The following is a 15,827-nucleotide window of genomic DNA, read 5'->3' on the forward strand; positions in this document are numbered from 1 at the left end:
GAATATTTGTGTCTTCCAAAAGCACCAATATTTGGAAGTTGGAATATCTTAAAGCCACAGCACTTTATTCTCTGAAACATAAATGAAAATGGGATGAGTGTTAAGGTCCCACCTCATCACGTGCATGTTACTCATTTCTAATACTGCGCTCTTTTGGCTAAGGGCTTCTACGCCATTGAACCCTCTGCTTTTCCTTTGTTACCCAGTGCTTCGGGTGCTATTTGAAGTAGTTGAGTCCTGCCACGAGGAAAAACTTCTCCAGGAAAAGTTCAGAGTCCAGCACGGCTATGTGGGCGGCCCGTCCGATCAGCGTGTTGGCAGTGTTGGGGAGCGCATGGAACACGTTGTGTCTGATTAAAGTGCAGTCCTTTGCCCCGACCAAAGGCTGGAGGAGGTTGTTTATCATCTCTGCGTAAATGGGACCTGAAAGAGATTTTAAGAGGCAGTCAAAGTGTTAGTGACTTGGTAATGGGTCTTCTCCGCTCAGTGCAATTATACCCTGGCACCCCTGGATGGGGAAACCTGAAAGGTGCCAGGACATTGGATTCTAGAGGACAGTCCATCAGGAAGATGGATCAAATGCCATATTACTGCTAATCGGAAGTGGATCCATGGCATACAGAGCAGCCTGATGGGTCTACTAGGATTATGAGTTTGAAGTTCTGGGTGTTACGCTGTATAAAGTACCTGGGGACTCAGGCCTGATCCCATTGAAGTGAAGAGCAAAACCCCCATTATCTTCTCAGAGGTAACAGAACTGGACCCTTCCTTCTCTGTAAGGTAGAGTTCAGATGGGCTAGCAATGGGGCATGGGGCATACAGCTCCTTTGGGACTCGACGGGGGAACCAGCTAAGGCCAGAACACCCTGCCTGTCTATTCCAGAACACTAACTTGAGGTGTTTTTAGGAGGCTGGTGAAGAAAGCAGTTAATGCTCTTTAGGGATTTGAATGATTTATATTGAATCTGGATCTGGGTCCTACTGGGCCTTGTGTTTTCCTGTGAGAGGAATGCCTGAGGAATGGGTGGGAAGATGTCCTTTCCTCCTCAACTTATGTCCGGGCTGGGGGAAAGCGGAGGGAAAGAACTACAGCTGAGAGACTGATAATACCTGGCATCATTTTTGACCTGTTGGTCATGGATGTCTCTTCTCACGTACACCAGCGTAAAACAGGAATAACCCAATTCAAATCAATCATTCACATGAAACTGGTGGCAGAAGAATCAGACTGCTATGCATTTGCCATTATTTATGACAGGTCCATTAAAATGGAGCTGTGCGGTGGCCTCTAAATGAACAGTGTGTTTGTTGATAATAAAAGGGAATTCGCAGGGACAAAGGCAATCTTGGTAAAAGCAGAGGAGTTGTCTCCTCTGACGTCAAGGGATTTGCTCCAAGTCTACAAAACCCAGAAAGGATTTCGGATGGGACTGAGGCTTAAATCATAAGGGCTATGATCCAATGTCTATTGAAAATAAAGAAAAGACTCCCATTGACTTCAGTGGGCTTTGGACCAGGCTCATGATGAGAAACAAAGGAGAAAGAATACTGGTAATTCAGCAGGCTGGTAAACAACAATGCTGGCAACAAATTCTATCATAGAACACTCATAGGGTTGGAAGGGACCTCGGGAGGTCATCTAGTCCAACCCCCTGATTTTTGCCCCAGATCCCTAAATGGCCCCCTCAAGGGTTGAACTCACAACCCTGGGTTTAGCAGGCCAATGCTCAAACCACTGAACTATCCCTTCCTCCCTTATCATCACAATCATCACCAGTTTTTAAACAGAAATAGCGGGGGGAAGCCTTTGATTACAATCTTGAATGAAATTTGTTTTCATCACACAAAAAGCTTTATACGTAGGTCCTGTATTGATTTCAATAGCTTCCTATCGGACAAGAAAATTGTCCGGCTTAAGTTTTCGATTATTTTTTAAACGGTGAATGCAAAAAATCATTCTGATGCAACATCCTCAGCTGTACAAAAGACCTAAACAAACAACCAATCAACTCAATGGTTTTGTGAGCACAGGAGGGTCTTATCATACCTGTGTGCCGGTCTTTAAGTGCAGTTTTGCACATTTCTATCCTTGCTGAATGGAATGGGACATATCGATCCTGGGGAGATGCCACCAACACAACATTTTTAAAGTACTGAAGACCTGTAACAAAGAAATACATCAAAAATTGTATATCTTAGCAATCTATCAAAACAACAAATCTACACACATGTTAACAGGAGTATTGGAGAGGCAAGGGGGGGGAGGGTAATATCTTTTATTGGACCAACTTCTGTTGGTGACAGAGACAAGCTTTCGAGTTTACACAGACTCTTCTTCAGGAGTATGGCATGATTGCATGTGTTTTAGAATGTACAACATAGTCGAGGAAGAATAATTATATATGTAGCATACTTCTAAAGAACACTACAGTAATAGCGTAAACTACCGATGTCACTGTTGTAAGCTGTGATGTAATTAGCTCTTTCTAACATCCATGTGGACCAGATGCTTAACAGGAAGAAGTAATGGCACTGCCCCTGCTCCAAAGAGTTTCCAGTCTAAGTTCCCGATTTTGCAAATTCCTATGCATACGAGCAGCTTTACAAACATGAACTGCCCCATTCAGTTCAATGGGAATTCTTATGCGAGTGTTTGTAGGATCAGGGCCTAAACTGAGAAATGAAGCAAACAAATGAGCATCATAAACGAACACAAAAATGTGGTGGGAAAGAGACAAAGGTGCAGGCTCCCAGTAATGATATCCCATGGTTACTTAGCAAGGGGGTTAAGCAGCGGGATAGTTCAATTACATTAGGGATTTTGTTCTTGGGTCTTTTGGTTTTTTTAATTGTCAGAGGTGACGGCAGAAAAGAGATTTTTAAGGGGAATCTGAATGAGCGTTGATATTCGTACTGTAAACTCTGGAGTAGGTTTATTTTTAAATAAGGATCTGGGCATTATTTTCTATTGAGTAATTAAAAGCCCATGGTGTTGAGACTGCATTGCTGTAATTTACGATTTTTTTCTCTGTTAATGTATTGTGAAGTCATCTGGACCAGCCACGATGGATGAATTCAGTGTGCAGTATCAATCACTGCTTGTTCTAGTACATCAGCTGTGTATACAGTGCTAGTGACGGATCGATCAAAAGCCTGTTGAGCACACCCCCATTAAAGCAAGGGAAGTCTTCACACATAGCGCTCCAGCCTACAAGATTCATGGAGTAGCACAGGGGTCGAGTCAGGACCGGATCCACAAATCAGTGAAGTCAGTGAGCGTCTTTCCTTTGATTTCAGTGGGTTTTGGACAAGGCTCACAGGATGCAGACAGGTGCGATTGCAAGGCTGTATTTCAGGAAGCGACAGAGTTGGGGGAAGGACACAGGTATGCATATGATCATGGTAGGGTAGGAGAGACAGTGGTCTGTGGGTTAAAACACAAGCCTGGGAGTGGTGAGACCTGCATTCACTTACTACCACTGTTGCAGACTTTGTTGTGAGATATTGGGCATCTCCCTGAATATGAGTAGGGCTGCACGGTCTAGAGGAATGAGCACTGGCAAGAGACTCAGGAACTCCTGAGCTCGATTGCTAGCTCTGACTCGCTCTGTGGTTTTGGCAAGTCACTTGGCTTCTCTGTGTCTTTATGTGTAAAATGAGAATACTAGTATGTAACTACCTAGCTCTTAGGAGTGTTCTTAGCACCGGCACAGCATTTGAGAGTGGCAAGTACTAAGTGACGCAGTTATTGGGGAACCACACCTCTGACTCCTCTTGGGCTCATCGATTGCATCCCTCTCTGAGGTCTCGGGCCTCCAGCTATCACCTGAACTCAGGGCTGAATCATGCAATTCTTCCCTTAATATTAAGTTCTGGGTGGCAGTGACCCAGGTGCTAGCAGTGATTGCTTTAGCAGGTCTGACTTGGGCTCAGACCCTGCAGTTCTGTTCCCTGCAGGGCAATGACAGTGGTAACTAGTGACCCAACAGCCTCCTTAAAGCAAAGTATCGTTTATCTAGCAGAACAGCATCTAAGAAAAAGCATGTCTTATAAACAACAGAGCGGCCTATACACGTCTGCTTACCAGGTGTCTAACCATCACCTAACTCCCTGTAGACTCTTCCGCAGAGCCTCTTTGTCAGCTTGTCTTCCTGTCCAATGACACTCCCTGGACAGCCCCGTAGCAACTCACTTCCTTCGCGGGGATCAAGACTTTTTATAACTGTTTATAGTCCTTTTAATCTCTAGCCTGGCAAAACGGCTGTGTCTCTTTGGCCTACAGCCTGGAAGGATGCCACTGTCTTTCAAGTGTGTGCTTGGGTGTTCTTATCTGGGACCTACTGTGTTGTCTGCCTCTCCAGATCCAGTTGAATTCAAGCATTCTAGGTGTATGCTAAATGTACCACTACCACCAATATAAATTAGGTCAATACAGTTATACAGGAAATTCGAATCATCCCAACATACAACAACTTCCCCTCATAAAACTATTACATAGCAATATTCATAGCATTATGTCATATCAGCGCCACATCTGTCATGAAAAGTATTATTAAAGAATAGCATTTGATTTTACAAATAGCCCTTTTCCTTCCGGCAGCCTATACCAGTATTTCATGGGTGATGAATTAAATATCAGGAGTGACAGTGTAGGCAAATATGTACAGCACTTGACCACTCCCATACAGACTTCTGCATTAGTAGGAATGTTCTACTGAGAGAGGGAATTCTGGCTAGGACACTAGGATTCGGTCCAATTTTTTCTGAAAGAGCCTCGGTTCAGTTGATCACGGACAGACTGAGGCGGGGCTAATGGGGCCTCTCTTTAGCATTACAGCGGAAGGCATTGAACTGTGCGCTTAAATAAAAGCATCACTGGGGACCTAGACTCAAATATCCTGGGTCCTAGAGGTGAGAATTAGGGCTGTGTGAATAATGATTTTTTTTGTCCATTGGCAATTCTTTTTTTTTTTAAAAGGAACAAATGTTTTGGGTTGAACCAAAAACTTTTTTTTTAAATTTGGCTACCCCCTTATTCCCCCCCAAAATCATTTAGATGTTGAGCCTTTTTAACATTTTTGATTTAAAAAAAAATTAGGGGATGTTTTGAAGCAAAAAGTAATTTGGAACCAAACAATCAAAATGGTTTGTTTTTAAAATGTCTAGAGAAAATGTTTTGACGTTTTTGGAATTTTTTAGGGATTTTTTTGGATGAAACGATTCAGCAAAACCAACAAAAATTCTCAAACTGCTGCAGTAACATCAAATCTGCATTTTTCACCAAAAGGTCTATGTGTCAACTCTCAGCCAGCTCTAGCCAATGTAGGGTGACCAGACAGCAAGTGTGAAAAATCGGGACAGGGGGTGGGGGAAATAGGAGCCTATATAAGAAAAAGACCCCAAAATCGGGGCTGTCCCTATAAAATTGGGACATCTGGTCACCCTAAGTGAATGCTTTCAAACTAAGCCAAACGAAACAATAAAGTTTTTGCCCTTTAACAATATAAATTACCGGTAGGTTGTAGCAACTTAATGACACCACTAGTCTTTGCTTACAGAGTGTGCACATAGAGATGGACCTGAACTACAGCATTTGTATTCAGTTGCAAATTGACCAAAGTTTGGTGGGGAGCATTTGGCAACTCCATTCCATGGTGATGTCCACAATAGAAATGCATAGATAAAATGGATTAGATCAGACAGAAGAGCCCATTAAATAGTTTTGCTTCAGGCTCATCTCCCCTTGAGGCCAACGATTAGCAAAAATCACTGATCAAACACGGATGACTTCCTTTATTTCCTGAAGAGCATCTTGGCACGATACAACACTTTGGAGAATTTGCTCTCCACCCAGACATTTACTCACCTGTTTTTTGGCTGAGCTGGTACAGAAAACATTTGCGCAGATCTGCGTTGTCCCTGAAGGTCAGCTGCAAAAGTGACCCTGATTTTTTCAGCTTCTGCATGAGCCATAGGCCTGGAATGACAATTGATGTGCAGGTTTACCGTATTCGTAATCATCAGACCAAACGTCCCAAAATTAAAGAATCCCTTCCACGGTTAAAAAATTGTGACTGAACATTCTTGGGCTAGAAGTGCCAAGGCAACTGCCCATCAGTACTCTACATTTCTTCTTGTGCTGGTGGCCAGTGGCTAGAAAACCTCAGGGCCATACTGTAGTCTCTGCTTCCATGAGCAGAGAACAGAAAGATCTAGGAGAGCTATGACATTATTGTCCCATGACATTATTTTACCCCCTTAGTTTTGCAGGTACTGTACTGCTGATTCCAGAGGCAGCTGTTGGGCAGGGAATTCCCTGACCTTGGGGCTCATGCAGCAACGACGTTATTCAGGCAGCAGAGTGGGGGTTGGGAGCTGAGATTCAATGCACAGGTGGAAGCACCTAACCTCAGCCCCCATGTGCAGGCTTCCCTGATCCGGGAATTCTGATTGCAGCTAAACACAAACCCAAAGCTAAACTCAAGTGGTTGGAGATCTGGTGTGACTATTTCCCACAGCTCTGGTTAGTGACACACACAAACACTAGTCAGTACCACTGCCCCATTCACACAATGGTCTCTTACAGGTACTGCTACACACAAAAGCAAATCGTAGCCTTTTTCATTAACTCTTACCTGTACTAACCAAAGTACTGTTGTTGTAAAGGGTCCCTAGGTGAGGCCCAGAGAGGGACAGGAAGGTGTGTAACTTGTTGAGGTAATAGCGAAACCTTGGCCGAGTTAATACTGATCGGATGATGACGTTACCGAGGGAATGACCAATGAAACTGTCGGGAGAGACAAAATGACACACAAACAAAGAACAGTCTATATATTCCTTAACTTCAAAATGCGTGTGGCATGCATTGCTCTCTCTTGCTCTATGTGGATTGGCTCTGCCTCCAAAAAGATTGTTCATTAATGCCCTTTAGTCATGTTTTCCCATCTCCTTTATCCTCCATGACATTTCCAGCTCAGCAGCTGCTCTGCCAGGTCTGGACAAAACCAACGTCTTAATACACATTGTGAAGCCCATTAAGTCTATGGAAAAACTCCCATTGACATGAAGGCTTTGGATCAGGTCCCATATAATGGAGATGATTCTATTGAACATTACTGTGCTCCGTCACATCCAATTAACTGTCAGTGTATTTTACCTTATCCGGGAGATGGAGAGGTTGTACAACTGGATATGTTGAATAATTTCATCCAGTAATCGGTCAGTCATCGAATCAAAATCAGCAAAAGTATCAGTCTGGTGAAGAGAGAATGGTGTCAGCTGATGACATAACTGTCAATGTATTGCATTGCGGTACAAAAAAAACGTAGACAAATGATATTTCTGAGGAAAAATACAAGCAATAAAATAAGAACATTTCAAGACTTCTTTCTGCATCATAAAGAGGCAAGGGGGAAAAAAGGCACAGATCCAATTTTTCTCATTCGCTAGGTCCCCTGGAAGTTGCATTTCTTCTCCCCAAAGTGACCGTGTAAAAGCGGCTTCAAGGAGTTCCATGTTTATTGTCTGTCAATGATTCCATATTAAATATGCTCTGTTTGCAAGCAAACAGATTTGATATTCCCCCCCCCCCCCAGGGCTAATGCTGCAACCTCACTCAGGCTGGTTCCTTCCTTCTCATACATCGTTAACAGTAAAGAAGGATTTACAGGCCAAATTCTGCCCATAGTGACATTTGTGGAAGCCCACTGCCATCGGGGGCTTACATGGGTGTAACTAGTTGGAACGTAGTGAGCAAGTCTGTTGATGATGCAGAAGGAGGAATATATTCCAGCTCATGCTCTCCTAGCTGCATTGGCTCAGCAGGGCTAACAGGAGTAAAGGCAGACAAACTCATTTTAGTCTCTAAAAGGGACATGACTCTGAACACACAAAGTGATCAGATTTGTTGAGTAAGACGACCCCCTTTTTACATAGTCATTTTATGTAGTAGAACCACACCGTAAGGATCACAGTAATGACACACAAGTTGCTTAGGCCAATATTATTAGACTAAGGTGCGTAAAGTGACCTGAGTTGCGATCAGAGGGGACTGCAGACGCTCAACCCCTCTGAATATCAGCCCACTTATGTAGGAGACCAAGCATATGTCTACATGTAAGATACTACACTGGCACAGCTGCAGGTGTGCTGCTGTAGCACTTCAGGCTATGTCTACACTAATGAAACCACCCCATATGAGTGGTGGTAGCTATGTCGGCAGGAGAGCATCTCCTGCTGACAGCGCTGTCCACACCAGTGCTTTTGTCAGTGAAACTTATGTCGGTCAGAGGTTTGCCGACAAAAGTGCTAGTGTAGACAAAAGCTAAGTGTAGACGCTACCTACACCAATGGGAGGGGTTCTCCAGTCAGCGTAGGTAATTCCTGAGAGGTGGTAGCTAGGAAGAGTTCTTCTGTCTCCCTATCACTATCTACGCCAGGGGTTAGGTTGGTGTTACTATGACGCAGCTATATTGATGTAAGTTCCTACTGTAGACCAGCCCCAACTTTAGCATTTAGGATTTAGTGGATTATCACGCTAGATTAGTCTATAGTATTATAAACTGACCCTAACAAAGTTATCAAAAAAAGTTTATGCTGCTATCACACAATACCATGTGGTGTTTGACAGTTAATCAGTAGCATGATGAATATTAGCAGGGTATGTAAGTTATTTATTGCCTGTGGCAATACTGCCATTTGTGATACAACAAAACAAACTATAAATTGTCTAGTCTACAGAACTGCAGGAGAGTATTTTTGTTTAGAACTGTGTCAGGACTCTAAATCAAATTCAAAACTAATGAGATGCCAGGGAAACCATCATCAAGTGTTGGAACAGATATTTAGGGAAAACATATCTAGTAATTAATGCTTCTGTGACAAAATTCATCTCACTAATTGCAGCTCTTGCAAAGGAGAACATGAGCATTTCCAATTTCCAGTGCTGCCTTAAAATAAATGTTCTCATAAACAAAATACAGTCTACTAACCTCCTGCCTGTTTGTTTTGTCTGCATCGATAATTAATGATTTCCTCCTAAGCTCATTATCTTGAATCTTGTAGGTTATTTAGAAGTGGAAAAACACCATCCCAAGTGTAAGTCCTAGACACAACACACACAGAGTCCTCCTATTTCACTCGTCTGTGTTTCCATCCCTCAATATCACTTCAGTGCCTTTCCAAATGACATAGATTCACATTTTTCCCTGTAAGGCAAAATTTGGCTAGATAGCTCGCACTGCGGATCTGTTACAGTCTCCATATGGCTCTCTGTTGCAGGGAGGAAAGAGGATATGGCGGCTAAAAGCATAGCGGGAGGAGTCCTAGTGCTGCGGTGCACTTGCTCTGTGACCTCCGGCAAGCTGCTTGCTTTGCTGTGCTCCGGTTTCCCATACTATAAAATGAGGGTGATACTGCCTCACCACGCACGCCGAACAACAGCAGACGGAGGTGCTGTAAGGCTGAACTCGTTCATGTTTGTAAAGTGCACTCAGAGTCTTTGGCGAATGTGCAAAATATTATCCTCATGAATGTTACTTTCCATGCATTCTGTATTCCGAGAATGGCTACTGACACCAACAGGCACTTGAACAGGGTGAGAACACAGGTTGTTCAGTTGCAACTTGCCTTTGGATAAGAGATCTGTACTGCAAACCAAATTGGAACATTTTGCCCTGAAGTTTCCCGGTCGAACAGATGAATGCTTTTGCCTGGACACTGAAATCCTTGCTCTGTTTATGAATGTGGCCCTTTATGTAACTAAATACGCTGCATCACATGCATGTAGGGCAGAGCACAGAGTTCATTTCTGCTGCTCTGCATTGCACAGGCAATGGATTACCTTTCCTGGAGGGCATTTCTGTATCATACGAGCAAATCAATCACACAAAGGAAACAACTGTTTGATGCTTTAGCTGAAACCAGCAGTACCGACTCCCCCAAGCAGACCATAGCATCCTCTTGAGCATTTAGAATTAACATCACCAGGCTGGCTGTTTTCTTTTAGTTCTGCATAATTTTGCACATCATACAATAGATGGATGTATCAGACTGTTGTACTTGCCATTTAACATGATGTTTTTAATTATCTCCTTTCCGAAGGTCTGATCCTTGGACCACTGATGCCAATGGACAGTTTACTACTAACTTCAGTGGCAATAGGATCAGGCCAGCAACAGCTGCCTTCCAATGGGGAAAAGTACCATTGATTTGAGTGGGAGCGGATGCAGGATATCCATGCTAAATCCTGCACCCCTCACAAAATTCCCAATGGGCCTTTTCCCGAAGATGTGTAGGTTTTGGCCCTAAGCCTTTGAAATGTACAATTCCTGATATCTGCTCTGAAAGGGCTAAGTTTCAGTGACTTCAATGGGACTGCAGGGGACATAAGGGAGGCAGAAACTGGCCCTATATTACCTGGTTTCTTTCAGACATTAGGAAGTCCAGCTTTCCACCAGGGAGTCCCAGTTCTATAAAAGTCTTTACCAGTCGCAGGTCTGCGCTGTTACCTAAAAAGAAACAGCACTTGATAAGAGATTTCATTTCACACTTGGGTAAAGACGACAGATTCTGTTCACTATGTTCTTTTCAAATCTCAATGCTGTCCCTGGAGTTGTCGCGGTCAGTGTGGCTGTGACTGACGGCTCACTACGTTATGGTTAGCCCCGACACAGCCACGCAGGGGAGCAGCAGTGGGACAGGAATCCCCACAAACTTTGCAGCTGCCTGAGGGCTCTCTAGATCTTTGCTGCAAATGTTCCCCGGGAAGTGAAGGGACGGGAACTGGCAGGGAGTAGGAATTCTAATACCTCTGCCACATCACCCCCTATTAGCTGGCCAGCAGAGATGGGGGAATAAGCTGCCCTTTTAAGAGCGATGGCAAGTAACTCCCTTTCATTCCCAAGCAGAACAGGGAACACCTAGGACACTTTGTGACCCCAAGGGGTGAGTCTGAGGCACAGTGTCTGCCAGTGTATCCCCTGTGGTGCTGTGCCTATGCATCATGACTTACACACAATCCAGCCTTCCTGTGTCTCTGCTTGCTGCATATGCTATGCAGTGAACAATACTCACCTTCCCCAGAGCCAGCCACCTTCTCTCCTTCAGTGACAGCACGTAAACCAAGTTTTCTTTTCGCTGGATGATATTTTGCTAAATGATCGGACGGTTGTGAAATGCCAAGGAAGGGGCTGACAATTTTACTGGGTTTAGGGGGCACAAATCTGTCAAAATTCTCCATTTTGTAACAAAAGCGTTTGTGGAGTAAATGTTAGAATTTCTGCTCGGATCCTTTCCAGCAACGTTAGACAGACCAACATACTATGGGCCAGATCCTTGGCTGGTGTAAGTGACACCAGTGGACTATGCTGAGTTACACCAGCTGAGGATCTCAACGTCTATATTTTTTAATATGAATAAACTCCATGAGGCAATTCCGCACAGCATCTCTCTCGGGCCTTACCATCCAGTCCATGGACACAGACAACCAGGTGAATTCCATCTTCCAAATTTTCTTCCTCTTCCTCTGGTGGAAAATATGGGATATCAGAAGCTAGTACAGATAAGTCACTGTACAGAAATCCTTCAATCTTCAGTTCTTTTTTAAACTTTTCTTTGGCCTGATAAAAACTGGAGAATACACTAATTAATCACACGGAGAACTGAGTGTTCAACAGTAAAACCTTTAAACTAGGAATGAGCACTTGCAACACATTCCCTTTTCAACTTTGCAGGTGAAGGCCTGTATACTCTGTCCTACGGGTTAGGGTGACTAAGGGAGGGCGGGGTGGGCGGGTAGATAGCTTGTGATCCAAAAGGGAGTGAGCTACCTCTCGTGGGAGAGATCCTCCCGGGGGTACCTCATCTGCTAGAGTCGAAAGCGGGTTTGCTGCTAAGAATCTTCTGGTCACCCTAACAGGGAGAATCAGGACTGGCAAGGCTATGTAGCTGTATTGCAAAAAACGTGGTGTCCAGATCTACCCAGCAGGGCTAATAGACAGACATTACCAAACAAATCTAAGCTAAACAGACAAGGAGTCGACCTCCTTCTCCTACCCCCTCAGACAGTTGCACAAATGGATGCAAATTTGTATCCCATGAAAAGGGATAGTAGCTTTGACCCAGACACGAACCAGCTAAGAGCAGGTAAGTGCCCCTCCAGCTAGACTAACATTTCCCAATTCTGGGGCCCACAGTTTGGCTCTTAAGTCCACACTGGACTCAGCGGGGAGATGCTCAGCATCTCTGAGAATCAGGCCATGCATGGAAGTGCCTAAGGTGATGTCCCACAGCCAAGCTGGGAAACATCAGCTTCAGTCTTGGGGCAAGACTGTGACCATTCAATTCACTGGGGAGCACTTACTCACACAAGTAATCCTACTGAATTCAGTGAGGCTGCTCAGAAACTTTTGCTTGCCAAAAAGTTAGGAAGGGGGTCACAATCTAAGTCTTACGCTATGGGATTTAAGGCCCTGTATTCAGCAAAGCACTTAAGCACTGCTAGGCTGAACAGAGAAGGAATTAAGCATGTGCTTAACTTTAAGCACAAACTTAAGGGCTTTGTTGAATCTGGGCCTAAATGCCTGACAACCCTGGTTCACCTGGAGAAGGAGATGACAGAAGAGACAGCTATACAGCCAGAGAGTACAGTGCAATACATAACAGTAAACCCAGCCACTATGTGGCTCCAAAATTAAACCGAGGGTTAGAGAGCTTGATGAACGACCTAAACAAGGTCAGGAATCAGAACACATACTTTTTAAGAGTCTAGCCCTTACCCGCCTCAGTGTTTTAAGATAACTGCCTGTGTGCCCATATTCTCCCAGCACAGCACAGGACACAAAAGGTAACGGAAACCTCTGTGATGTGTTGGTTTGCGTATTGTGCTGTCAGCTAGGCAATCAACGCAAAATATCCCGAAGTAAGGGGAAAGGAAAGATGGGCTAAGGCAGGAGACTGCGATTCAGGGATCTGAGTTCCCAACAATGCTACAGATGCCCTGCAAGACCCTGGGCAAGTCGCTTAGTCTCTCTGTGCCTCAGTTCCTCATCTGTACAATGTGGGTTATGTTACAGCCCATTTCCCATCCGTTGTCTGTCTAGATTAGTTATACTGTAAACTCCTCAGGGCGGGGATTGGCTCTTAATGTGCGTTAGCACAGCGACTAGCACAGTGGGGACCTGACCTCAGCTGGGGTCTCTAGGTGTGACTGCAGCACTAATAAAGAAAGCCATTAGACAGTCTTACCTAAGCATCCTTTCATTGGCCTCTTCCTCCACATCATCTGAGCTGCAGGGGACAACGCCGAAGGAGCCTAAAGGCTGGCGTGTGATAGGGAAAGCAGCCTGCTTTGAAGAGAAGCCAACCACGGCAGGAGTCTCTTTGAGCACCGAAGAAAAGGGAAGACACGTGGCTGTGCAAGAAACAGACAGGTTAACCACCTCAACGGCCTTTCGACTCTCCAGTGCCAATCCCTCTGTGGCAACAGAGTGAAAGCCAGTGCTGCCGTTAGCCACAAGCCGACGCTCCACCCTGTCTGGCTCCTGAGGATATTCGGCACAATAAGGTCCTGCAGCAGAATCCACCAGTGCAGCTGCATCGTCGAGTTCAATTTCTTGTAAGCCCTGCATTTCTTCACATGACATCATGGTTTCACTGGCGACGGGGCTACCACACTCTCCTCTCGTTGAACCAAATTCAGTCGATGTCTCCGATGAGGCTGGAACAGTGTAGCAAAAATCTGGTACCTGGCTCAGGCCACGTGAGAAATTCTCGATGTCTGGTGTGCTAACTCTGGAATAAAAGTCTTGACCTATTTTCAACCCCTCGAGTACAGGTTTAAGTGCATCTTTCAGATCCTCACTACATGCACCGCACTGCACACTACTAGGGTCTGAGTATGTGGTGACACTCAGTGTTTCCAAGCTGCACTCTTCGTTTCTCTGCACTGCCTGGCATTCAGAGGTATCCCATCTGTGCTGCTTTAGACTGACAGGTTGTCCTGCATATTCCAAACCTTCCTTAACTTCCACTTCTTCTGGTCGCTCAGCGCTGCTGTTACCTCGTTTGACAGCAGCGCTAGGATGCGCTCCTGTGGCGATGTCTGGTTCTGATCGCTCACTTTCCCTGGCAGTCTGGTAGTCAGAAAAGTTCCCTGCTATTTCTATGCTTCTGCACGTCACTTCCATATAGCTTTTCAAGGGCCCTTCTGCAACTTCCAAGATTGCTTTGTCGCATTTGGAAACATCTACCGTGTCTGTGGGCTCCTCCGGGCTGCTGATCTGTGGCGCAGAAACGGATTTGGTCAGCTTTGTAAGTTCCACTTCCCGCTCTTCTTCCTCAAATGGCAATGAGCTAATTGATGTCAGAGATGCTTGGATCCCACTGGGCAAGCTTGTATTGCTTTCTGTTTGCCCACCCTCTAGGGAGTTTCTGTGTATGGTGTGCCTCCGTACCAGCTGCTGCAGCATCTCGCGGTCACTGGGCAGCTCCAAAGCCCGGCTACGCGCATCGGACCAAGCCACCGAACTGGGTTCACTTTCAATGCCCGAGTCGGATATTATTGACGAAGATCTCTTTATGACCCCTGACATCAGGGTAAACTCTTCGCATTCCTCGGCTCTTTGCTCCTTCACAAATGACTTCAGCTCCGGGGCATCTTTTGTTGTCTGGGTTAATAAATCCAAAGTACTGATTGGTAACGCTTTCAAAACTGGTAACAGAGCCTTGTTGTCTTGATCCACTGGTTTTTCAAGACTGTTTAGTTCATTTAATGCAAGTTCATCTGAAGTGAGACTATTTTCATAATTATCAGTTTTAGCTGCTTTACTTAACTCAGTGCTGTGTAAGAGGCCACTAGTTCCGCTGTCACCCAGAGCACTAATGATTAATGTGGGTTCACTTTCATGGGAATCCTTATTGCTAGGCTTCATATCCACGCAGGTAACACCTATAGCAAGTCTATCGTCTTTTAATGAAATATCCACTGATGTTTGGAAGTCTTCGGCTTTGTGTTTTAAAAGGCCTGGTCCCAAGCCAGAAACAATTTCCTTACTTGAAACTGATGCATTTTCATGGGATACATCCGTTTTCCTTTGGCCTTCCTTTTTGACTGTATAAGCCTGAGATGTGGAGTGCTGAGTCAAAGCTTTAGCCATAGAAGCATCAACTGAAATATCGCTGTAGATACAGGAGGCATTCCCATTTATTTTATCTGTATGTATTAACAGAGTATCTTTCCTGAAATCTCCCTTTGCTAATGCAATGTCATCATTTGATGCAAGAGCCTCCTTGTTGTTTATTAAGTCCATTTGTGTACCATTCATCTCAGGAACCTCACAAGCTGGGAAAACATCCACACTTTGACCTGAAAGAAAAAAAAAAGTTCATGGCCTATGCAAGGAATCAAAATATTTGTAGGTGATTATACACACGCACAGCCTCTCACGTACACACCGTACATATACATGCCTGATCACCATTCTTTAAGCTGCATTCACTGTTAACTGTTATGCTCACTACATGGTTAAACTAAAATCACTTAGAGCTGTGAGTGCTAAGTACCTCCCCAAATCAGGCAACTTGGATGTCCTAAAACTAGTGGATGCTGTTGGAAAATCAGCCCTATATTATTACAGTGTGACCACTTGCAACACGGATAGTTTAAAAAAAAATATCCTGTTAAATACTTGGTAAAAAGTCGAGGAAAATTGAGAATTACAGATATCTTTTTGTAAAATAAAACCACAGATCTTAGTACCTTACAAAAAAAAAAGTATTAGTGCCAATAAATTGCTTCCTTTATAACCTCTCTAGATTTCATGTTCCTG

At 44.4% G+C, this 15,827-nt stretch overlaps 1 protein-coding gene across 1 annotated transcript in view; it reads right to left on the bottom strand.

Annotated features, from left to right (window-relative positions):
• Positions 1–217: 217 nt before the first annotated feature.
• Positions 218–15,827, bottom strand: part of FAM135B (family with sequence similarity 135 member B) — a 231,264-nt gene continuing 215,654 nt past the window's right edge. Inside the window, exons 12-19 of the mRNA XM_026659287.1 lie at positions 13,246–15,364; positions 11,462–11,628; positions 10,417–10,508; positions 7,157–7,254; positions 6,636–6,787; positions 5,867–5,977; positions 2,048–2,161; positions 218–423 (exon numbers count right to left, since the gene is read on the bottom strand). Of these exons, the coding sequence (XP_026515072.1) occupies positions 218–423; positions 2,048–2,161; positions 5,867–5,977; positions 6,636–6,787; positions 7,157–7,254; positions 10,417–10,508; positions 11,462–11,628; positions 13,246–15,364 (3,059 nt within the window). The remainder of the gene's footprint in view (positions 424–2,047; positions 2,162–5,866; positions 5,978–6,635; positions 6,788–7,156; positions 7,255–10,416; positions 10,509–11,461; positions 11,629–13,245; positions 15,365–15,827) is intronic.

Source organism: Terrapene carolina, unplaced genomic scaffold, assembly GCF_002925995.2.
Source record: "Terrapene carolina triunguis isolate 2854851 unplaced genomic scaffold, T_m_triunguis-2.0 Scaffold58, whole genome shotgun sequence".
NCBI lineage: Eukaryota > Metazoa > Chordata > Testudines > Emydidae > Terrapene > Terrapene triunguis.